Here is a 24,207-nt window from a genome sequence, read left to right on the forward strand (position 1 = left end):
TATTCCTTCTAAGGTGAAGAATAAGTTGTTGCACTTGGCCCCTCCCTCCACCAAGAAAGAAGCACAACGCTTGTTGGGCCTGTTTGGATTCTGGAGGCAGCACATTCCTCATCTGGGTGTGTTACTACAACCCATATATCAAGTGACTCAGAAGGCAGCTACATTTGAGTGGGGTCTGGAACAGGAAAGGGCCCTTCAACAGGTCCAGGCTGCTGTCCAAGCTGCTCTGCCCCTTGGGCCATATGATCCAGCAGACCCAATGGTGCTTGAGGTATCAGTGGCAGATAGAGATGCTGTTTAGAGTCTCTGGCAGGCCCCCATAGGGGAATCACAGTGGAGGCCATTGGGATTTTGGAGTAAGGCTTTGCCTTCATCTGCAAACTATTCTTACTTTGAGAGACAGCTCTTAGCCTGCTATTGGGCCTTAGTGGAAACTGAACATTTGACAATGGGCCACCAAATTGCCATATAACTGGAGCTTCCCATCATGAGCTGGGTGTTATCTGACTCCCCAAGCCATAAAGTAGGACGTGCACAGTAACAATCCATTATCAAATGGACAGTGGGCAGAAAATTGGGCAGTACACATGGTCATGCATTTTGCTTGGAATGAGATGTGGCCAGAGTTTGATTATATATTGATTCATGGGCTGTAGCCAATGGTTTGGCTAGATAGTCAGGGACTTAAAAGAAGCGTGACTGGAAAATTGGTGAGAAAGACATTTGAGGAAGAAGTATGTGGATATATCTCTCCAAATTGGGCAAAGGATGTGAACATACCTGTGTCCCATGTAAAAGGTACATCAAAGGTAGCTTCAGCAGAAGATGCATTCAATAATCAAGTAGATCGGATGACCCGTTCTGTGGATAGTCAGCCTCTTTCTTCAGCTATGCCTGTCATTGCTCAATGGGCCCATGAATAAAGTGGCCATGGTGGCAGAGATGGAGGTTATGCATGGTGTGATGGCTAATCCTGGGTGTCAACTTGATTTGATCTGAAATTAACTGAAATGAAAGAGAACTTCTTGATTGGATCATCTAAAGCTGGAAGACACACCCTAAATGTGGGCGTTACCTTCTGATGGCAGCCGGTATAAAAGACCAAGGCAGAGGAGAACACGGGGCTTTTTGCGGCTTGCCTTCTCTCTCGCTGGTGGGTTCGTCTTGCTGCTGTAGACCGAAGACTAGCTGATATTTTGGAATTTGTCAGACCTCCAGCACCGGATTGGGACTACTGAGTCTTGTGGACTGAGCGACTACAGATTCTCAGCCTCTCCAGTGTGGTGCAGCCATTGTTGGACTACTCAGACTCTATCCTGTGAGCTAAGCTGATAAATCTTTATACATATTCATTCTACTGGTTCTGTTTCTTTGGAGAACCCTGACTAATACACATGGGCTCGACAGCATGGACGCCCACTCACAAAAGCTGACCTGGCTACAGTTGCTGCTGAGTGCCAGATCTGTCAACAGCAGAGACCAAAACTGAGCCCCTGATATGGCACTATTTCACCAGGTGACCTGGTGGCAGCTTGACTACATTGGGCCACTTCCATCTTGAGGGGACAGTGCTTTGTCCTTACAGGAATAGACACTTATTCTGGTTATGGATTTGCCTTTCCTGCATGTAATGCTTCTACCAAAACTACTATCCAGGGACTTACAGAATGCCTTATCCACCATCATGGTATTCTGCACAGCATCACTTCTGACCAGGGAACTTACTTCACAACCAAAGAAGTGCGACAGTGGGCCCATGGTCACAGAATCCACTGATCTTACCATGTTACCCATCATCCTGAAGAAGCTGGCTTGATCGAGCAATAGAATGGCCTCTTAAAGACACAGTTACAGCACCAGTTAGGTGGCAATAGACTGGAGGGCTGGGACAGGGTCCTCCAGAAGGCAGTACATGCTTTGAATCAGCATTCAATATATGGTACTGTTTCTCCTATAGTCAGGATTCATGGGTCCAGGAATCAAGGGGTGAAAGTGAGAATGATTCCATTCACTATCACCCCTAGTGACCCACTAGGAAAATTTTTGCTTCCTGTACCCACAGCTTTGGCTCTGCTGCCTTAGAAGTTTTGGTTCCAGAAGAGGGAGTGCTTCTGCCAGGAGACACAACAAACATTCCATTGAACTGGAAGCTAAGACTTCCTTCTGGCCACTTTGGGCTTCTGGTGCCCTTCAGTCAGCAGACTAAGAAAGGAATAACAGTATTAGGAGGGGTGATTGACCCAGACTACCAGGAGGAAATTGGACTGGTTCTCCACAATAGACGTAATGAAGATTTTATCTGGAAGGCGAGAGATTCCTTAGGGAGACTTTTAGTGTTACCATGTCCTATGATTAAGGTCAATGGGAAACAGCAACAACCCAATCCAAACAGGACAGACAACAAATGGCCTAAACCCTTCAGGGATGAAAGTATGGGTCACTCCTCCAGGGAAAGAGCCAAGACCTGCAGAGGTACTTGCTGATGGTGGAGGAAATACAGGATAGGTAGTAGAGGAAGATAGTTATAAATATCAGCTTAGACCACATGACCAGTTGCAGAGATGTGGATTGTAATTGACATGAGTGTTTTTGTCCTATTTGGTTAAGAATGGGCTTGTGCATATATACACACATGTTAAGCAGATACTTGTGTTGTTCTTTTTTGAATGCGTAATTGAGATGTGTTAAGTGGTTAAGTGTTGTGAACCTATATGATCGTACTATGTTATGAGATACTAAAGGGCTAAGTATTCCTCAAAGACCTTATCACCTACTCTAAGATATATAATGCATTGGTCATTGTATGATGGGATAGTCATATCATGTTAGGTGAAATTATGACCTCACCATTGTTTTCATTAAAAATTTGGGTGTCAGGTTGACAAGGGGTGGACTTGTGATGGCTAATCCTGGGTGTCAACTTCACTGGATCTGGGATTAACTGAAATGACAGAGATCTTCTTGATTGGATCATCTGAAGCTGGAAGACACACCCGAAATGTGGTTGTTAGCTTCTGATGGCAGCCTGTATAAAAGGCCATAGCAGAGGAGAGAGCTTGCTTTTTGCCACTTGCCTTCTCTCTCTTGCTGGTGAGTTTGTCTTGCTGCTGTAGACTGAAGACTAGCCAATCTTCTGGAATTCATCAGACCTTCAGCACCAGATTGGGACTACTGAGACATCCAGCCTCGTGGACTGAGTGACTACCAGATTCTCAGCCTCTCCAGTGTGGTGCAGCCATTGTTGGACTACTTGGACTCTATCCTGTGAGCTAATCTGATAAATATGCACACACACCACACACACACATACACACACACACGTGTGTATGTGTGTGTACTTTCATTCTACCGGTTCTATTTCTTTAGAGAACCCTGACTAATGGTCTTCTTTATATTTTTATTTATTTTTTGTTTGTGATTTTGAGTTTTTGTTTTTTTTTCTATTTGGAGCTGAGGTTTCCTTGAAGCCCCAGTTGACATGGTACTTGCTATGTAGACCAGGCTAGCCTTTATCTCGGTGATTTCCCTGCCTCTTCCTCCAGAGTGCTGGGGTTAAAGATATGTGCTACCATACCCAGCTTTCTTTTTGTTTTTATAATCCACTGAGTCCAATTAATGGTGCCCATATGGGCATATGGGCATGGGAACAACTATTAGGGCATGGATAACCTACTAATGCCCCCCAAGAAATATGACTTTCCCTCAGCAGCCACCAACTACCAATAGCTCTCATCTAGGGGAGGGACATCAGGAGTCCCTTCACCCTCAGTGCTGAAATTTTTAACTAGCTTCATCTTGTCCAGAGAGCTACTGGTACTATGAGTTTGTGTGTGCAACAGCCATGTCCATAGGACAGCATTTCACAGCATTCCTCCAGCTCTTCCATTATTTCCACCCCCCCCCTCTTCTTCCATGTTCCCTGAGCTTTGGGGATGGGAGAGTTGATGTAGATGTTCTGTCTATGGCTGAGCAGGTGCTACATAACACCTTTCTGCACTGTGAAGCTAGCAGCAGGGAGGGAGATTCATGGTCAGTTCAAGATTGATTTCTGTATCCTATATCTGAAGTGTGTGATGTCTTTAGCAGTAATCTTACCATCTAGATAAAATGGGAAACCAAGAGCAATGGAAATAACCTGTATTGTTTGGGGCACCTCTAGGGCATACCTGGGATAGTAAAACATATGTGACATGAAAGTATGTGTTGGAGGGAATAGTGGGAAGTAAAGGTTCAGGGGGTGAGGGCAGGGAATGGAAGAAAAGAGGGGTAGGAGATGATTTCACCAAAACTAAGGATTTATGAAGAAGCCTTATGAAACTCCACTGGTAAGCTAATTAAAATAAGTTTTTAAAAATACGAACATCCACAGTTGAACCTCTGGAACTAAGGCTTATGGAACATAGTGGAATAAGGGGTAGAAAGAAAACTAATACATCCCTCAACTCTCACCAGTAAAGCTTTGTTATACAACAGTACAATGCACATGAAAGACCACAACTGGCCAAGTTTTAAAGAATAAGAGACAGTAGAGTGGAGGATAGGACTCCTATATGGAACCTCATCCACCCATGGCTCAGGGACCATTGCAGAAGATGGGCATGGAAAGATTGTAAAAGCCAGGGCTGGTTCATGCTCACAGGGAAACAGAGGCTTCCAGGCCACTGGATGCTACCACATGTGAACTTATGGCAATGGTGGCATTAAGTACAGGACCCATGTCATCTCAATTAAACAAGGGCCCAAAGGGGAGGAGAGAAATAGGTGGCAGGCCAACACTAGACTGAGAATTATTGGAGACTAATTGCTGCTGGGTGAGGCAGAGTATGACTTACATACGATCACTAGATGGGCTGACTAGACTCCAGTGGATGCATTTATACTGAAGGACATTTGGGTACAAATGCCTGAATGAATAGAACTGACTTAATATGTATGACAGAATACATGAGGTTCAGTGGGAGCATGGGGGAGGCATGGATGGGGGAGGGGTTCTAAATTTGATTAGGAACTGTTGTATGAAATTACAAAAAGCTCGATATTTTTTTTTAAAGTTTGAACAGAACTATACCATAAGGGTGAACAATGTTATTCCCAGAAGACGAGTTACTAAATGAAAATTTCAGTGCCAAGTATGGATTACCTCTGTAAAATAAGGGTTTTTTTGTTGTTGTTTGTTAAAGTGTAAAATTTCATAATTTATGTGACATTTGAAAAAATCTGCAACTAACATGGTCATCCAATTCTATAACTTTAGCTACTTTCTTTTTTTATAATACAATTTTTTATTTTTTTATTTTTATTTTTTGTATTTCAGACAGAACATCCCAAACAATCTTATTCATCTTTGTACCTGCATTCCAAATGGCACCCTTCCATTGCTTCCCTGCCCCGCACTGGAGTCTATATACTCTATCATCCTTGTTACTGTCCACTGTGTTATCAGTGCCCCCAACCGTTACCCAGTGCTAGTCCATCCACTGAATCTAGTCAGCCTATCTAGAGTCCCTTGTTTTAGGAAGATCAGCTCTTCCACATGTAGCAGCAATCATTTGCCAACATTCCTTTAGATAAGATTGGGGTCTGCTGAAGAACATTAGCTACTTTCAAAGGAAACTCTGCACCCATTGCAAGTGACTCCTTCTCTGCCCGTCCCCTAGCCCCTGGACCACTAATTTGCTCCATCTCCTTGTATCTGCTTACTCTGGATACTCATGATCGTGGAATGACATGTTGGATCTGCCTCTCACTTTTCCCAGTGTGTTCAGGGTTCATTCATGTTTTCTCACACATCTATACTCTGTTCTTTTTGATGGGTGGATACTATTCCATTGCACATTTTGTTGATCCATTTATTCATTGGTGGATGGTCCAGTTCCTTCTGTTCATTGTCTCTTCTGATCCAGCCTGTGCCTTTTCCCTGCCATCTGTCCAGCACTCTTTGGAAAACCACATTGTTACAAAGCAGTAGGGGTAGCAACTTCAACATTTTGGTGGTATTACATCATTATTACTATTACGGAGGCAAGGTCTTGTGTATCCCAGGCTAGCCTCAAACTCTCTAGGTAGTCAAGGATGACCTTGAACTCCTGATCCCCTTGCTTCTCCCTTCTGAATTCTGAGTTTACAGGTGTGCACCACCATATGTGGTTTATGTGGCATTCAGGATGGCACCTAGGGCTTCAAGCATACTAGGCAAGCACTCTACCAGTTGAGCTACAGCCCCAGCCCCGATTACATTCTTTTTAAGTATAGAGAATGCACTTACCATTATTTAGTGACTTTACCAAGTGGAAATCTTTTTGTTGTTGTTGTTAATGTCACAAGAGAATAATTGGTCATGCAGGACTGGTATACTAGAATAACCAACAAAATTCCAGTGTCTGTTAAAAAAACTCTTAGGTACATATGATATGCCATGTACTGTGATAGGATGGTAATGCATATTAATATTTTTATTGATTTTTTTGTGTGTATTTCATACAGAACATCCCAAACAATCTTATCCATCTTCCTGCATCCCAAATGGCACCCTCCCACCCCCCTCCCAGAGCCCATATACTCTGTCATCCCTGTTACTGCCCACTGTGTTGTCAGTGCCTCCAGCCGTTCCCCAGCGCAAGTCCATCTGCCGAGGCTAGTCAGCCTAACTAGAGTCCCTTATTTTAGGAAGATCAGCTCTTCTTCATCTTGCAGCAATCAGTTGCCAACATTCCTTTAGATAAGATTGGTGTTTACTTTTCATTTTTCCAGTTCTATACTGGGTTACTGTCTGCCTGAGTTTGCATGGGACTTGTGTATGCTGACACCTATGCCATAGAATCATGTTTGCAAGTTCCCAGGAGCTTGTAGGACTCTGTTTCCATATGGTCATGCACATCCTCCCTGGCTCATACAATCTCTCTGTCCCCTCTTCCATGATTGTCCCTGAGCCTTGGGTGGATGAAGTTTAATAAAGGAGTCCTGTCTGAGGACCATTATTTAGCAGACTCTTGATCTCTACACTTTGGCCATTTGTCACCTTTTGTGTTCCTGGCCCTCCACTGCATGAGGGAGCTTCATTATTGAGAACTGATTCCCAAGTATCCTCTTCTTTATCCCTGTTCTATGTTCCATGAACCTTAGGTGTAGAGGTTGCACTATAGATGTCTCCCTTAGGCCTGGGCAATTCATAGACAGTGTCCGGTTGTGGTACTTGGTATTAGTCTCTGACTGCTGCAAAATGAGCTGCTTTGATGAGTGGTGGATGAGTGTCTTAAGAAAATGCCTGTCCTTGAAAGTGAGCTAGTTTTATTGCAGAAAACAAAAACATGGGTTTTGTTTCTTAATCCATTCAACTAGTCTGTCTTTTGACTGGGAAATTCAGTCCATTAATATTTAAAGTTATTAATGAAAGATGTGTATTGATTCCTGTCATTTTGATTTCTGTTCACATTCTTGGTGCAACTGTGTGTTTCCATGGTTATACCTTCATTAAGTTTCTTTCTGCAATCCCTTGGGTATAGTTGTTTCTTTCTTCAGCTCTTTGTATTGCTTCAAGAACTCCCTGATGGGCTGGTTTTGTCGACATGAATTCTTTCTTGTCATGGAAGATTTTTCTTCCTCCTTCAACTATAATAGATATTTTGTGTGGTAAAAGTAATCTGGGTTGTCATCTGTGGTCATTTAGAGCCGGGAATACTTTGGTCCAGGCTTTTCTGGCTTTCATAGTGTGCACTGAAAATCAGCTGTAATTCTAATGGGTTTTTCTTTATATGTGACTTGTTTTTATTTTGCAGCTTTCAGTATTCTCTCTTTGTACTGTCCATTTAGTGTTTTTATTATGATGTGCCACAGAGAGTTTCTTTTCTGGTCCAGTCTATTTGGTGTTCTGTGTGCTTCTTGTATTTGTATGGGCATGTCTTTCTTTAATTTTGGGAAATTTTCTTCTACAATCCTGTTGAAGATCTGGTCCATGCCATTATCCTGAGATTCTTCTCCTTCCTCTATGCCTATGATGCATAAGTTTGGTTTTTTATTGTGTCACACAATTCCTGGATATTCTTGTTTTAAATTTTTCATAATCTTTGTTTGAGTTGTCTAATTCGTCCGCTTTATCTTCCAGTCTTGATATTCTGTTTTCCATTTCATTCATCCTATTGGTGAAGCTATCTCCTGTCCTTTCTAATTGGCTTGTTGAGTGTTTCACTTCCTTCTTCATTTCAGCCTGAGTATTCTTCAATATTTCTAACACTTCTGAATTCATTCAGAATTTTATCCCTATCTTCCTTCAGTTCTTTGATTTCTTTATGTGTTCTTTAAATTCACTGAATTCTTTTACCATATTTATAATTGTTCTTTTTAATTCCATGTCTTATGTTATCTCCAGGGGATTCTCATACTCCTCTAGAGGACTGTTGGTACTTGGTGGGGATATATTATTTGGATTTTTTATGTTATTATTTTTTTTGTTGTGACTTTGACATGTGGATTTCTTTTGTACTTTCTGATTCTTGTGCGAGGCTCAAGCCTTCCTTAGTTGAGTTTAGGTCTGTTTCTGTTTATAAACATTATGTGCCTTTGTGGTTTACTTGTTGGGCATGAAACACTGGTTGGTCTAGGCTTCAGCTTCTCTCTTTTGATTTTATATTGGAGGGGCCAGATGGCTTTAGTCCGGCTGTTCAGGAATTCCAACAGAGACCCAAGTCAGATGAGGATCAGATGCTCTAAGCCTTTCTCCTAAGGTCTTTATCCCTCTAGTCAACAGGCACAGTACAGTTTGGGAGGATTGCTAGGTAGAGGAAGGATTCAGGACTCTAAGCCAGTCAGGGAAGGAGGCTGGTCTCAGGAATCCAGAGCAAGCAGGGAAGGAAGCTGGTCTCAGGAATCCAGGATAGGGGTGGGACAGCCAGGGATAAAGGCTGGTCTCAGGTATGCAAAGGTGAGGTGGGGGAGGGAACAGACTTTGAGGGCTCCAGGGGACTAGACTGAAGAATTGGGTTGGTCTAGGTGCAAAGGATCAGGAAGCAGTGGGGAGTCTAGGCCAAGAAGGTAGTCTAGAGGTCTGGGGTACCAAGAGAAGAAATAGGCCAGTGCCCACACTAGGAGGAGAGATGGGGTGGAGGAGCTGGGAGGATGACTGAGGTTGTGGGAGTCGAAGTGCAATGGACAGGGTCAAATTTATCCAGGAAAGATGCTGGCCTCAGGAAGTTAGGGGTTGTGCCAGTCAGGGATGAAGGCTGGTCTCAGGTATGCAAAGGTAAGGTGGGGGAGGGAACAGGCTTTGAGGGCTCCAGGAGACTAGACTGAGGAATTGGGGTGGTCTGGCTGCAAAGGTTCAGTGCAAAGGATCAGGAAGCAGTGGGGAGTCTGGGCCAAAAGGGTAGTCCAGAAGTCTGGAGTGCCATGAGAAGAAAAAAGCCCACACTAAGACAAAAAGTAAGGTTTTTTAAATCTCTGTACTTGAGTAGCCTGAAAGGTTGGAGCTTACATAGCTTTGTGTGTGTGTGTGTGTGTGTGTATGTGTGTGTGTGTGTGTGTGTGTGTGTGTGTGTGATATAGGCATAGTAATACAATATATGAATATAATCCTCCATGTATTCACTTGAGGCTAGAGATTGGGTGGGTATATTCCTCCTTATTTTGGACTTTAATATTTAACGGAAGGAAATGTATTTAATATTACTGTTTTCTTAAAACTTCTTTAAGCATAGGAAATTGTATATTATTTTACCTATGCTCAGTTTCTCAACCCTTTCCAATACCACGTAACAAAAGGTAACATATGTAAAGCATATTGAGGCAATACCTGAGGCTGAATTGCCATATATGCATGGCCAGGAATTCAGACTACTGCATGCTCTGCCCAGTTGCTGTGGAAGTATATGAGTGAATTAGTATTTCCATCAACTTGTATTTCATTGATACACATTAGCAATGGAAGCTTTACCTGATATATAAACACACACACACACACACACACACACACACACACACACACGAGGAGGGGCGACTCATAGTTACGATTATGGTTTGGGTTTTTTTGTTCTTGTTGAAACAGGATTGGCAAGGCTTGTGAAGTTTTTGTTTAGATGAGGTAAAGTACTCACATTTATGTCTATAAACTTAATATCACCTACAGGTTTTTCATGATTTAATAACTAATTGGCTAATTATATAGTATGTGCTGGGTCATTTCTGGGAAGTTTAAACAGTCTCTAGTTAAGTGATCTGATAGAATATCCGTTACCAGGTTCTTAGAAGGCACTTGTAATCTAAAGCTACTCATGTATTCTTAGAACTGAACATCTTTTTCTTTTTCAAATTTTTTTGAAAATGTTTATTTTGAACTTTATAAAAAGCAAGCAATGCAATATCCCATAGACAGGTACTAAATGTCTACAGTGCAAATCCATTTTAACATATGTAATAATTTCCAGGTGAGGAATCGATAATAAAAATGTGGTACAGTTTTAAAGTACTTCCCTTATCTTCTAATAAAGGTCCCTTTACTATATTAATGTGTAAATCAGTACCTAAAAAATTTCTGGATTTGTCCAATGTCAGAATTAACCTTTTTTACATGTCTTTGTCATGAAAGAGGTGATGACATTTCCATCTGGTGGAGTGGAAAGGTTTCTTTTAATTTTTTTATTAAATTTGTTCTCCGGCACTTTCATACATACATTTGCATATATAGTACATTCTATATTCTATCCTTTGGGTGGCCGAAGGATCCCTAAGAGCAGCAGGTATGGCTTTGGGGAATCCAAAGTGGGGAGGAGCCTGGGAGAAGAGGTGTGGAGTTGCTTACTTGCTGAGCAGGGATGGGAGTCCTGGGTGAGAAAGGACCAGTAGGAGGAGGCATTGGATCACTTATGAGGTTCTCCAGGACTCATGGGGCAACTAGAGGATCCCAGACAGCAGTGGCCAGTACTTTGGGATCTGGAGAAGAGAGGAGTCAGTAGGCAGCCTGGGCTCACTTACCCCAGACTCTGGGTTTCCTAGGGCAGCCAGTTACAGTTTTGTAACTAAATGGTAGATCTAGATGAAGACCTCTGGAGGCCTAAATAAACTAAACACATTCTAAGAACATTTAAAAAAAATTTATTGAGCTTTTTTAATTTCATATAATAGTTCTTAATCAAATTTAGACCCCTCCCCCAGCCAGGCCTCCCTATCCCCCAACTGGATCTCATGTATTCCACCATACATGTTAAGCCCTATGTAATCAAGCATTTGTACCCAGATGTTGTCAGTGAAAATTCATCCCACTGGAGTCTAGTCAGCCCATCTAGAGATCATAAGTGAGGCATATTCTCCCTCTCTCAGTAGCAATCATTCTACAGTAGTTCTCAGTCTAGGGTTGACCTGCCACCCATTTCTCTCCTCCCTTCTGGGCCCTGTTTAAATGATTTGGCATGGGTACTGTGCTCAATGCCACCATTGCCACAAGCTCACATGTTGAGATATGTTCCCTCTAGAACAATTCCTTCTAAAACTTTTAACATGAATACATGTTGGATTTTGTCAAAGGACTTTTCTGTATCTATTGAGATGACCATGTGATTTTTGTCTTTAAGTCCATCATTTATTGAGTTATGTATATTGAACCATCCCTGCATCTCTGGAATAAAGCGAACTTAATGGTGGCGGATAATCTTTTTTATATGTGTCTGTATGCAGTTTGTGAGTATTTTGTTGAATATCTTTGCAACTATATTCATTAAGGGTGTGGGTCTAGGGGCTGGAGAGATAGCTCAGCAGTTAAGAGCACTGGCTGCCCTTGCAGAGGACCTGGGTTTGATTCCCAGTACTCACATGACAGCTAACAACTGTCCTAACTCCAGTTCCAGGGGATCCAGCACCCTCTTTTGACCTCCGCAAGCATTGCATGACACAGGTGCACTTACATACACACAGGCAATGCACTTGTACACATAAAAATAATAAATAAAATACACTTTAAAATATAGTGGTTAACAAAAAATGTGGTATATTTACACAATGGATTTCTATTCAGCAGTAAAGAAAGATGAAATAATGAAATTTTCAGGTAAATGGGTGGATCTAGAAACTGTTATACTAAGTGAAGTAACACAGACTTAGAAAAACAAACAACTTGGCTCATATGTGGCTCCTAGCATCAAATCCTTTTAAATTCCAGGTTCTTTTAGTAAGATGATGCTATACAGCAGTCCCTTCTGCATGAAATAACAACTACCATCATCACGACTTTGGCTAAGCCTGATCACTAAACATGGTCACAATTGGGTTTGTTGATGGTTGTGCTCATTCATTTAAAGGAGAGCCAAGCAGGGTCAGGGGACCCTTGCCTGAGTATCCAGCCACTCTTCCCAGCTGCTAGTCCAGCCTTGGAAGACAAAAGAACAATGAAGAAGAACCCAATAGAGGGATGCTTTTGGGAGCCCTTGTCAAGAAATCCAGTGGACTCTCATATGAACATTTGAAAATTGCCCTGTTCTGACTTTTTTCTTTTGTTCTCTGCAGGCATTGCATGACACGGGTGCACTTATCTACATGCAGGCATAACACTCATATACATAAAAATAATAAAATATTTAAAAAATATATGGGTTTATGGTTTTCTTTTTTGTTGTATCTTTACCTCATGTTGGTATTAGAGGAAACTAACTTCATAGAAGGAATTTGGGAGTTTTCCCTCTGTTTCTGTCTTTTTGAATAATTTAAGTAATATTGACTGTAGATCTTCTTTGAATGTCAGGTAGAATCCTGCTGTGAATCTGTTTGAGCCTGGGCTTTTGTTAGTCTGGAGACTTTGTATTACTGTTTCAGTGTCCTTATTTGTTATGCATCTGTTTAAGCTGTTGATCTCTTCTTGGTTTAACTTTGATGGTGTCCATGATTTTAGAAAAAATTCATTTCTTTAGATTTTCCAATTTAATGGAGTATAGATTTTTAAAGTATTCTTGACAGTGTTCTGGGTTTTTGGTTTTTTTGGGGGGGTTGTTTTGTTTTGTTTTGTTTTTTGGTGTTTTTTTCTGATGTTTCCCCTTTCATCTCTGATTTTGTTGATTTGGATTTGCTCTTTCTTTCTTTTGGTTAACTGGGCTAAGGGTCTGTCTATCTTGTTTAACCTTTCAAAGAACCAGATCTTAGTTTTTTTGTGTGTTGTTTTCTTTGTTTCTATTTCATTAATTTCTGCTCTGATTTTTGCTATTTCTTCTCATCTACTAGGTTTGGGGTTGGTTTGTTCTTGCCTTTCCAGAATCTTGAGTTGCACTGTTAAACCATTTACATGTGCTCTTTCTGATTTTTTTAACGTAGGCACCAAGAGCTATAAACTTTCCTCTTAGGACTGCTTTTAAGGGGTCCCAGAGGTTTTGTTGTGTTGTAGTCTCATTTTCATTTGGTTCCAGAAATACTTTTATTCTTTCCTTAATTTCTTGACACATTCATCATTCAGGAGTGTGTTGTTTAATATCCATGAGTTCCTGTACTTACTAGAGCTTCTTTTGCTATTGATTATAAGCTTTGTTGCACTGTGGTCTGATAGAATGCATGGAATTATTTCAATTTTTGTATTTGTTGAGGTTTGTTTTGTATCCCAGAATGTGGTCAATTTTTGAAAAACTTGCATGGGCTGCTGAGTAGAATGTATATTCTTTGGTGCTCGGGTGGAATATTCTGTAGATGTCTGTTAGGTCCATTTTATGTATGATGTCATTTAATTCAGATGTCTCTGTTTATTCTTTGTCCAGTTGATGTGTCTATTGAAGATAGTAGGATATTTCAATCCTGTGTTCATTTCTGTTTGGGCTTTCTTCACTATCTCTCTTTTCTCAGTTCACTTTTCAAGTCATGGATTGTTTTTGATATTTCATTAAGCTGCATATTTGTATATTCTTGGACTCCCATCACAAGTTTATGCCATTCCTCTTTGAGTTCTTTGACTTGTTTGTGTTTTCTTTAAGTTCTTTGATCATGTTTATGATTGTTCTTTTAAATTCTGCATCCTGGGGTTCCTCAGGGTGGTTCTCTTTGTAGTGCACTGCTGTAGGACTAGTGGGTTTTGTTGGGGACATATTCTCTTTGTTTTTCATATTATTTGTGTTTTTGCACTGCTGTTTGGGCATATAGATGTTCTTTGTTGGTTATGTGTCCAGTAGGAACTTCTATTCTACTTTTGTTTATTTAATTTTGGTTCTGTTTTTATTGTTTATGTAGCTTTGTTGCTTTTTGTTCAGGTATGGGAAATAAATTGGTGTGTGTTTCAAATTCTTTCAGGAAAGTAGACTGGTCTGGGTGGGTGGTGGGACAGGATAGTAGTAGATAGGTTGGTCAGGTTAGTAGGAGGGCTGGTCTGTGTCAGACAGATCAGGAGCCAGTGAGGTCTGTGCTGGGGAGTTTAGCAGGTCTGGGTTAGGAAGCTAGTCCAGGGATCTGAGGCAGAGCAATTGGAGCCCACCTGAGTCCAAGGCTGGGGCAGGGGGACAGGTTGGGGTAGGTGAGAGGAATGGAATAGAGATATGGTAGGTGGGATCTGACTTACCAGAGTCCTCAGTGGATAGGCCTGTCTAGCTGATCAGGAGCCAGGGAAGATAAGGGTGTGGGGACCCCCTGAGGAGGGATTTAGCAGTCTATGCTAGGGTGTTAACTAGTCTGGGTTAGGAAGCTAGTCCAGAGATCTGAGGTGTAGGAATTGGAGCCTGACTGGGTCCAAGGCTGGCAGGGGACAGGTTGGGGGTGGGTGAGAGGAATGGAATAAAGACATGGTGGGCAGGACCTCATTCTCAAAACTTTTATGGAAATCTTTTATGGTCTTGCTCGCCTGTTATTTGTGCTAGTTCTTAGTTAAAAATTTTGAGTTCCTTCTTTTGCATGCACTCAGCTGTGACCTCAGCTTCACTTGTCTTTTCCTGTTCAGAATCTGATCCTAATCGCTGAGCTCTGGCTGCTTCTATAGCGTGTGCTCAAAATGAAGACCTATACATACTGGAATTTAATTTTTTGTAGTTACTGAAAGCATGTAGTAGAACAATGCCCAGTCTTTATGTTTTTATATAACATATATATGTAATGTTTTATAATTTAGTATCTTACCTTTTACATACATTTAGAATACTTTTCTCCTCTCCATTCTAGTTTACAGTTTTTTGTTGGTTCTCTTCTGTTTTCTTCTCTATCTTTATATGGGTATCAAACTTTTAGCTATTCATCTTTCTGATCTTTGGTCTTCAGAACCCTCATTTTTCCTACTCTCCAAAATAAATTAATCAATCTGTATTCCACAGTGCTTCCAGAAAGAACTTAAAGTGAAAATTTCACACTATGACTCCACTGGTTAAAATCCTTACTGGCTTCCTGTAACCCCCTTCTTACATTCAGGTATTATGGCTTTTGCAAACAAAGTTTTCCATGGCTTTCTATACCAGCCCCCCATTGCTGTTCTCCTCCTGCTTTATCACCTTTCTACCTTGTAGTCATGAAACACTAACCTACTCTTCAGAATAATTTTGTTCCTAGGATACCTCTATACTTGGGCTACACAGAGCATCTTGGATAAGTCCTTGGCATGTGCGGTTTCATCTGTCTTCAGGATTCTTCCCTTCTTTTGCCTTTCATTTTTTCACTTACTTATCTACCAAGGCTCACATAATGTACCTCAGAGATGTTTACCTGTTTTCCTATTCTGTTAAAGTTTGTTTTGTTTCCTTTTCTATTCCCTGTATTTCTGGGCCTTCTTTTAGAAAAGTTTTACTCATTTTATTAAAGTAGTCCATTTGTCTTTCTCCATTCCTACCAAGTAGGGTATTTACCATTTGTATATTTCCCCATTATCTGTCTCATCAGAAATCATAGTAGACAGCAAATGTTTGTACAATGAATGAATTAAACAAATATTTGACCCATACATATGTAAATCAGAGCACCAGGGTTTTTGCTTGCAGTCCTTGAAACCCAGAGCTTCAGAAAAGTAAGAAGAGGAAAGTGTTGCTGAGAGCTGATAACACTCTGATGAAGAGCAAACCATTACACCTTCCCATATTCCACCCACCACACTATTTAGTAGGAAGAAGGGAAATGAGTATAAAATGTTTTATCATTTTTCTTGGAGGCCTTGAGGTATAGTATCTTTCCAAAGATCCCTTAACTATCTTTAAGAGTGTTTAAATTATACAGGAATTCATATTTATTCAGGCATGGATCTCCCATTAGACCCAAAACCAGTATCTGTTATGGGTGCTTTGTCTCATCATATTGGGCTATAAACTAGAAACTGTCTGTGAAATAATTTATATAATATTCATTATGGTTATCAAATATTTGTTAATATAAGCCAATTTTTAAAAAGAAAACACATTTCAGACTATAAGTCTACACATATGCATGTACATTATGCTTGCCCATGAAGGAAAAGTAATGTAAAACAAATGGAATTCATTTCATTGAGAGTTCCAGTTTTTTATTACATATTCTTTACCCAGCCTAAAAATACGTGTTTCTTTATTTTCCCCCTAAAATGTAGCTGTAACTAATACTACTATAGAAGATGAGACTGAAGCAGATGAAGTTCAAGGATTTCTTTTTGGGAAACTAAAGTGAGTATGAATGGAAATAAAATTGGTTTTGTTTTGCCCTTTTATTTTTAAAGGAGTTAACTTGATATGTTATATTGACATGTGTTCTTTTTTGTATACATATCAACTTACATACATACCACTTTATATTGTCTTTATTTCCTATAAAATTAACATATAATTGATGTGAGAAAGCAAAGAAGCAAAAGCATAAAATTAAAAAAAATCACTAATTGCATAACTGAAAGATTACTCTCACTACCATCATGTTTTAGTATATATCTTTCCAACCTTTCTGTGTATAATTTATAGCTAAAATAAATGTATTCCGAGCATATTGTTTTTCATAATGGAATTTTACTATGCAACTGCTTTTTTCACATTCTATGAAAGAACTATCCCGTACAATAGGACTTTAGATTATTTTCCAATGTTTTCATTGAGTATTTTTCTGTACCAGGTTTTGTACATCTCCAATTTTTCATGGTGCAAGTTTCAGGAAAAAATGATAATTCAAGATATATTTCTTGCATTTTGGCACATACTTGGAAATTCCCTCCTAAACTTTACTTACAAATCATACTAGTGTGTGAAGGTATCTGTTTCCTAGAACTATACTAAAGACTAGTACTATTTTTAAATTTTTTCTCAATTTAATAAAGTCAATGTGACCACACATGCTCCTCTAACCCCTGTGCTATACAAGGTGGAGACAAGAGGAATGCTGACTTGATGGCTGCCAGCCTAGGTCCAGGTTCAGTGAGGGAATGAGGAGGAGACTCCTAGAGCGGGGCATCCAACATCCTCCTCTGGCCTCCTCATGTGTGCGCATAGGATCGCGTACCCTCACACACAGGTGCATATACACCAGAATGGATACCCCCAAAACACCCGCACATATACAAAAGATTACTTTTAAAATACATGTCCTAATAATAATGTTAACTAATACTTATAATTTTTAAATAGTTTATAGTACCTGACATAGAGCTAATGAATTACAAAAATCATGGAGAAGCTTTAAGAAATTTATGCCCCTCAGGAAAAGAACATTTTCCCTAAATTTCCTTGTCATAGATTTCCATGTTAAACCCTTTTAACATCTGGTCTTAATTTCTTAAACTCAAATAAGTAACCATTTAATAATTAAAAATATACTCCCCTTTTTTGCCATACTGATTGAAGAGCAGCCAGTGCTCTAACTACTGAGCCATCTCTCCAGTCCCTTAAATAATATTTTTATTCTTTGAGAATTTCATACAATGTATTTTTTCATGTTCTTTTTTATTATTGAGCTTTTTAAATTTCATGTATTTCCCAATCAAATCCAGAGCCCCTCCCCCATCCATGCATCCCCTATCCCCCCACCAAACCCCATGTATTCTGCCATACATGCTAAGTCCTATTCATTCAGGTGTCTGTACCCAAATGTCCTTCATTGTAAACGTGTACACTGGAGTCTAGTCAGCCCATCCAGTGATAGTATGTCAGTCATACTCTCCCTCACCCAGCAGCAATCAGTCTCAAATAATTCTGAGTCTAGTGCCGGCCCACCACCTATTTCTCACCTCTCCTTTGGGCCCTTGTTTACTTGAACTGACATGGGTCCCACTCTTGACATCACTACTGCCACATGTTCACATGTGGCAAGCCTCCAGTGGCCAGGAAGCTGCTGCCTTGCTGTGTTCATGAACCAGCCCTGGCTCTTAAAATCTGTCTGCCCGCTCCTCTACAATGGTCCCTGAGCTGTGAGTGGGTAAGGTTCCATATAGGAGTCCCATCCTACATGCTACAGTCTCTTATTCTCCAAAACTTGGCCAGTTGTGGCCTTCTGTGTGCATCACATTCTGCTGTACAAGGAAGCCTCACTGGTGAAAGTTGAGGGAAGCATTAACCCTCTCTTTACCCATTATTCCTCTATGATCCATGAGTGTTAGTTATAGAGATTCAACTGCAGATGTGTCACCTGGCACTGGGCATCTCCCAAATGTATGTTCTTGGTGCCTGACCAGATATGCAGTTCTTCAGAAGCCTCCATCTGTTGCAAAAAGAAGCTTCTTTGATGAGTCCTGTATAGAATGTTTGTCTGTAATAAAGGATCAATATTTAGCATATAGTAAGAAGTTTCTTTTGTCTTGAGATATGAAAGAGATAGGTTTTCTCCAGGATCTCTGTCCTCTCCTGCTATGTGTATTTGGTTGAGTTTACAGTGCCACCCATGAGTTCCCTCCCACCAAGAGGGCTATAAGTCCAACTAGAGAGCTGTTGATTGCCCCCCTGTTAACAGTGCCACTACTATACCAATAGAGGTAGTTTTCCATGCCAGTTGCCTTGGTTATTAGGCTTCAGGGCTGGGATGGACCATTGTTATTCTCCCTTGGCAGTTTGCATATCATCATCTAGTGTTTTGATAGCCAAACTTCTGTTAGACGGCTTCCAGATCAGTTCCCACTCCATTGTTTCAAGTCCTGTACCCCAAGTATGTTCTTTCTTCAACAGCAGGGTTTTATTTACTAGTTCTGGGAGATAACCAAGAGGTTTGGCAATATCTTGTATTACTTTGGGAGTCTCCTGGACCACCTCCATATACCGCTCTAAGGGAGGTCTCATCTGTCTGGCCCTCTGATCCCTGCCAAGCAGCTCCCAGGTATACATATGCATTCATGTTCAGTCACTGTATGTGCATTTCTCATAGGGTTTCAAGGGCATCGCTTTCCTAGACCCCCAAGATTCACTCATCTCCACTTTTTTCTCCTATCAGGCTTCCCTCCTCCATCCCTCCCTAGTCACAGTGCCCCGATTATACCCACCCTCCCCCCAATACCTCTCAACTCCCACCGTCCTTCCTCTTCTGACTTCCTCCTCTCCCCTAAACCATGGCCCCGTGCATGTTCTTCCCTCCTTTCCTCCCTGCTGCTTACTCCCACTTTTTTCACCTCCCTCAGGGAACATCTGTTCCCTACTATCCTCCTTTCAGGTTGTTCTTTTCCTTTACCTCCATGTATCCTTTCCCTTTTCCTGGCTCCTGGTGTTACATAAGAACTTATATACTCACTTATAAGGGTTTGGTGCTACAATCCACAAGTGACGGAGAACATATATCACTTGCTTTTCTGCATTTGTGTTACTTCACTTGAACATTCTCTAGCTCCATCCATTTGCCTGCAAATTTTGTAATTTTATCTTTTTTTGCTGCTGAATAGAACTCCATTGTATAGATGTACCACATTTTCATTAATCATTAGTCAGTTGAGGGACATTTAGGTTGTTTCTATTTCTTAGTTATTGTGAAGAAATCAGCAACAAACATGGATGTACAGGTATCTCTGTGATATGATGAGTCCTTTGGGTATATGCCAAGGAGTGGTGTGACTGGATCATATAGTAAGTTCATTTTTAGTTTTTTGAGGGTTCTCTACAGTGCTTTTCATAGTAGTTGCATGAGTTTGCATTCCCACCAGCAGTGAATGAGCTTTCCTCTTTTTCCACATCGTCTCCAGCATTTGAAGTCTTTCATTCTCTTGATTTTTGCCAGTCTGGTGGGGGTAAGATAGAATCTTAAAGTGGTTTTTATCTGCATTTCTCTAATTACTAAGGATGTTTGAGCACATTTTAAGGTGCTTCTTACCATTTTTCTTCACTTGAGAACTCTGTTTAGGTCTATCCCCCATTTTTTTATTGGGTCATTTATTTTCTTATTTCTTTCTTTTTTGAGTTCTTTGTATATTCTGTATATTAATCCTCTGTCGGATGTGTAGCTGTTTTGACCATATTCAGTGCCCCTCCTTCATCTCCTCTGAAATCCATTCCTACCTATTTATACCCCTCATTTCATGTCCTCTCATTTTTTAAGGCCTACTGAGTCTAAATAATTTCTCTTCTTAATTCATTTCTACTGACTGTTGAAAATATTTTATATTTATATTGAAAATATGTGTTTTAAAAGTTAGCAAGATTGGCTAGGCAGTTAGGGTAAAAAAAACCCAAAGAAAAGTAGCCAGTTTCTTGACTATAACTCACGATGTGCTTAGGCCTCTTAGCACCGTACTCCATTCGAAAGACCAAAACTGTCGGAAATATTTGGGAGCTTTTATCTAATCCTTAAAAGATTTTAAGGTTATCTCTTCAGAGGGTGAAATGTTAGAGTAGCCAGAAGCCCCATAAAAAAATAAAGAAGAAAGAGTACATGAAGTTATCAGAAAAAAGTGATGAGGAGATATGGGAGGAGTTGGAGGGGAGGGAGTGGGCATGGATTTGATCAAAACACCTTATATGCATGTATGAAATTCTCAATAAATCATTTTTAAAAGGAAAAAATAAAAATAAATAAAAATAAAGCTAGCTAGATAAATTTTTAAAGAATTCTCTTTAAATAAGATCATACTTGTGTCTTGATTCATGAACAGTAAAGAAATTCTTCTATAATGTGTATAGTAAAATGCCATTCTACTACCTTACCATTTGATCCACTAAAAGATGCTTACATATATTTAATATTGGACAAAGTTACCTTCTTTAAGCTTTCTATAAAAGTCAAAGATGGAACTTTTAAGAAACAAAACAAACTTTAAGGTTGCATAAGAAGAATCTTCTTGGCCTTTGGTTAAGATCAAATGAAGTTTGTGGGAAGACTTTTTGTCATAAAATTGTTTTGTGGGCTGGAAAGATGACCCAGTGGCTAAGAACTCTTGCTGAGGACCTGTATTTGCTTCCCAACACCGACTTGGCAGCTGACAATCATTTCTAAATACAGTTAAATGGGATCCAATGCTCTCTTCTGGTCTCCATAGGCGTTGCGACTCGTAGGTGTACTTCCATGCAGGCCAAACACATAGAGACGTAAAATATAAGTAAATAAGTTGGGGGCATGGATGGGGAATGGGATCTAAATTTGATTCAGAACTATTGTGTGAAATGCACAAAAACTCAGTAAAAATATTTTAAATAGATTCTATCTTTAATTTTATATTAAATTTTTGTAATTTTTATGCAATATAGTTTGATGGTATTTAAGTCACTTCTCCCTACTTTCACCTCCTCCCATTGCCCTCCTCACAAAATTTAATGTACTCTCTTCTATATATGATACAGCTTATAGAGTCTGATTTGTCTCCCCAAATGTCCTTCAGTGTGAGTCTATCTGCTAGACCCACAAGACTCCCATCCCTATAAAACACTGTCCCCTCCCAGCAGCCATCAATTGCCAAAAGTTCCTTAGGTTGGGTTTGGATTTTTTTACCCACTTACCAGTGTCTAAGCTAGGATTTTGTAAAGTATAAAACCAATACTTCCAATTTTTGAAACATCAAAACAACAATAAAACTTAAAAATTGGTAATCCTGCTCTCTTCCTTGCGTGCTCTATACGTGGTGTTAGAATTGAAAATACATTCCTCCAGATTGAGTTTAGTTTTATGTACATGTATATGTATAGACACATATATGGACACTGTGGATGCAGCTGTATCACATTTTATTAATGCTAATGAATAGCTTTGTCTAATCATTGAAAAGAATTTTAGAAGTATATTGCTTGTATAATTATTTGTGATAAATGGTGACAGTTAACATTGCTTCATATTCTAATGTAGAAAAATATATTCAGATCTTAAAGATAATCTGACAATATTCCAAAAGTACCTGATTGAGAGCAGCAAAGAAATGATGCCTTTGAAAGTCTGGGAACTGCAAGGTACTGTATTTTGAGCTTTATTTTTAACATAGCGTGTTGGTAACTGACCTCTGTTTTATTAAATAATCTTCCATAAAACATAATTGGTTATTTATAGATAGTCATAATTAATGATAATATAAATTATATTACTTTGCAGAAATATTTAAAAATTGTCATATTTTTAAGTTCATAAGACAAAATTATATACAGCACGTGCATTTAACATTATCATCTTAAAAGTATAAACTGGTTTACTTTATTAACACTTTAGTCTCAAATACTAAACCCTATTTGATAGAGTCTATAAAATTTATATAAAAGCTTGGATGTAGTCACTCATACCTGTAATCTCAGCAATTAGGAGGGTGAGACTAAAGGATTAATGTCTAAGTATGAGGCCAGGCTGATTACCCAGTGAGTTCTAAATAGGCGTTAGCTACAGAATAAGACCCTGCTTCAAAAAATCCACTCGAGATAGCTTTCTTCTGATAAATTAGTTGCCCATGCTCCAGTAAATAACCTCCCACCCATGCTTATTCAAACATCCCTAATTAAGCCCAGTGGGTCATACACAAAAAGACCTAAAGGCAGAAGGGAGTCTGCTTGAAAATTTCAGTGGAAAAGGGAGAGGGATGAAAGAGAGTAAAGGGGAAGGGGTGAAAATGATTAAAATTCATTCTATACATGTATGGGACTGTATTACAGGGTTCCACAATTGGTCACACAGAGAATATGTGTCTGAGAGATCCCCAGTCCTAAGTGGCACATCTACAGTGGAACCTCTACTCCTAAGGCTTATGGAAAATAGTAGAACAGAGGGTAGAGAGACTACCAATAGAACTCTCAACTCTTACCAATGAAACTTCATTCCTCTACAGAGTGTGATGCACACAGGAGGCTACAACTGGATAAGTTTTAGAGAACAGGAGACTGCAGAGTATGTGTCCCTGGATAGGACTCTTGTATTAAACCTCACCTATCCATGGCTCAAGGACCATTGCAAAGAGGTGGAAGAAAGTTTGTTAAGAGACAGGGTTAGTGCATGAACATGGGGAAACAGAGGCTTTCAGGCCACTGGGAACTTGCTCATATGAATTTGCAACAATGGTGATAGCATGCACTTAACCCACACCAACTCAATCAGACAGAAACCCATTGTAGAACAGGGAAAATGGGCAATAGGCCCCAAGCCTAGCTGAGAAACTATTGGTAACTAATTACTGCTGGGTGAGGGGTAGTAGATCTTTAAGGAAGTGACTCTAGGTAGATTTACTAGACTCCAGTGGATGAACTTGCGCTGAGGGACATCTGGGTACAAATGCTTGACTAGATAGGCCTTAACATATATGAATGCATGAAATCTGGTTGGGGGTGGGGATATGGGGGCCACAGATGAGGAGGGTATCATGATAGATCTTAATCAAAATTTAATGGAATGCACAAAAAACTCAATAAAAATATTTTTTAAATGAATTCTTAAAATCTACCCCCAAAAGAAATCAGAACTGAGTTTTAGTTTCTTTTAAATTAAAAAAAATATTTTTATTTTGTGTGTATGTGGTCAGAGAACTTGCAGGTGTCAGTTCTCTATTCCCCACATAGGTACCAGAGATTGAACACCAGTTGTTAGATTTGGCAACAGATCCTTCTACAAACTAAGCTGTCTTACTGTGCTTTCTTTTAAGTTTTGACCTTAGACCAATTGGCAATTTTATTATTGTTGTTTATTTGTTTGTTTTGAAACAGGGTTTTCCCATAGCTCCAGCTGACCTGGACCTGGCTATGTAGACCAGGCTGGCCTTGATCTCAGAGATATGCCTGCCTCTGCTGCCCAACTACTAGAATTAAAGGCATGCATCACCATGCCTGGTCCTATTTTTTTGTGAGAATTTCATACATGAGTACTGTATTTATATCATTTCCAGCCCCCTCAAACTCCTCCCACATTTCCCCAACTTCCTCTCAATATTCTGATCTCCTTTTTAATTTATATATA

General features: G+C 39.8%; 1 protein-coding gene across 8 annotated transcripts in view; it reads left to right on the forward strand.

Annotated features, from left to right (window-relative positions):
• Window positions 1-24,207, forward strand: part of Uggt2 (UDP-glucose glycoprotein glucosyltransferase 2) — a 259,231-nt gene that overhangs the window by 35,224 nt on the left and 199,800 nt on the right. For 6 of the 8 annotated variants that reach the window (XM_029558882.1, XM_029558884.1, XM_029558883.1 and 3 more), the window contains 2 exons: window positions 16,487-16,559; window positions 22,129-22,229. The exons of 1 other annotated variant lie outside the window; for it this stretch is intronic. In XM_029558882.1, the coding sequence (XP_029414742.1) occupies window positions 16,487-16,559; window positions 22,129-22,229 (174 nt within the window). Of the gene's footprint in view, window positions 1-16,486; window positions 16,560-22,128; window positions 22,230-24,207 lie in introns of those variants that run through there. One more of the 8 variants, XM_029558888.1, reaches the window with a different exon arrangement.

The sequence above is a fragment of the Nannospalax galili genome, unplaced genomic scaffold (assembly GCF_000622305.1).
Source record: "Nannospalax galili isolate Female #2095 unplaced genomic scaffold, S.galili_v1.0 scaffold528, whole genome shotgun sequence".
NCBI lineage: Eukaryota > Metazoa > Chordata > Mammalia > Rodentia > Spalacidae > Nannospalax > Nannospalax galili.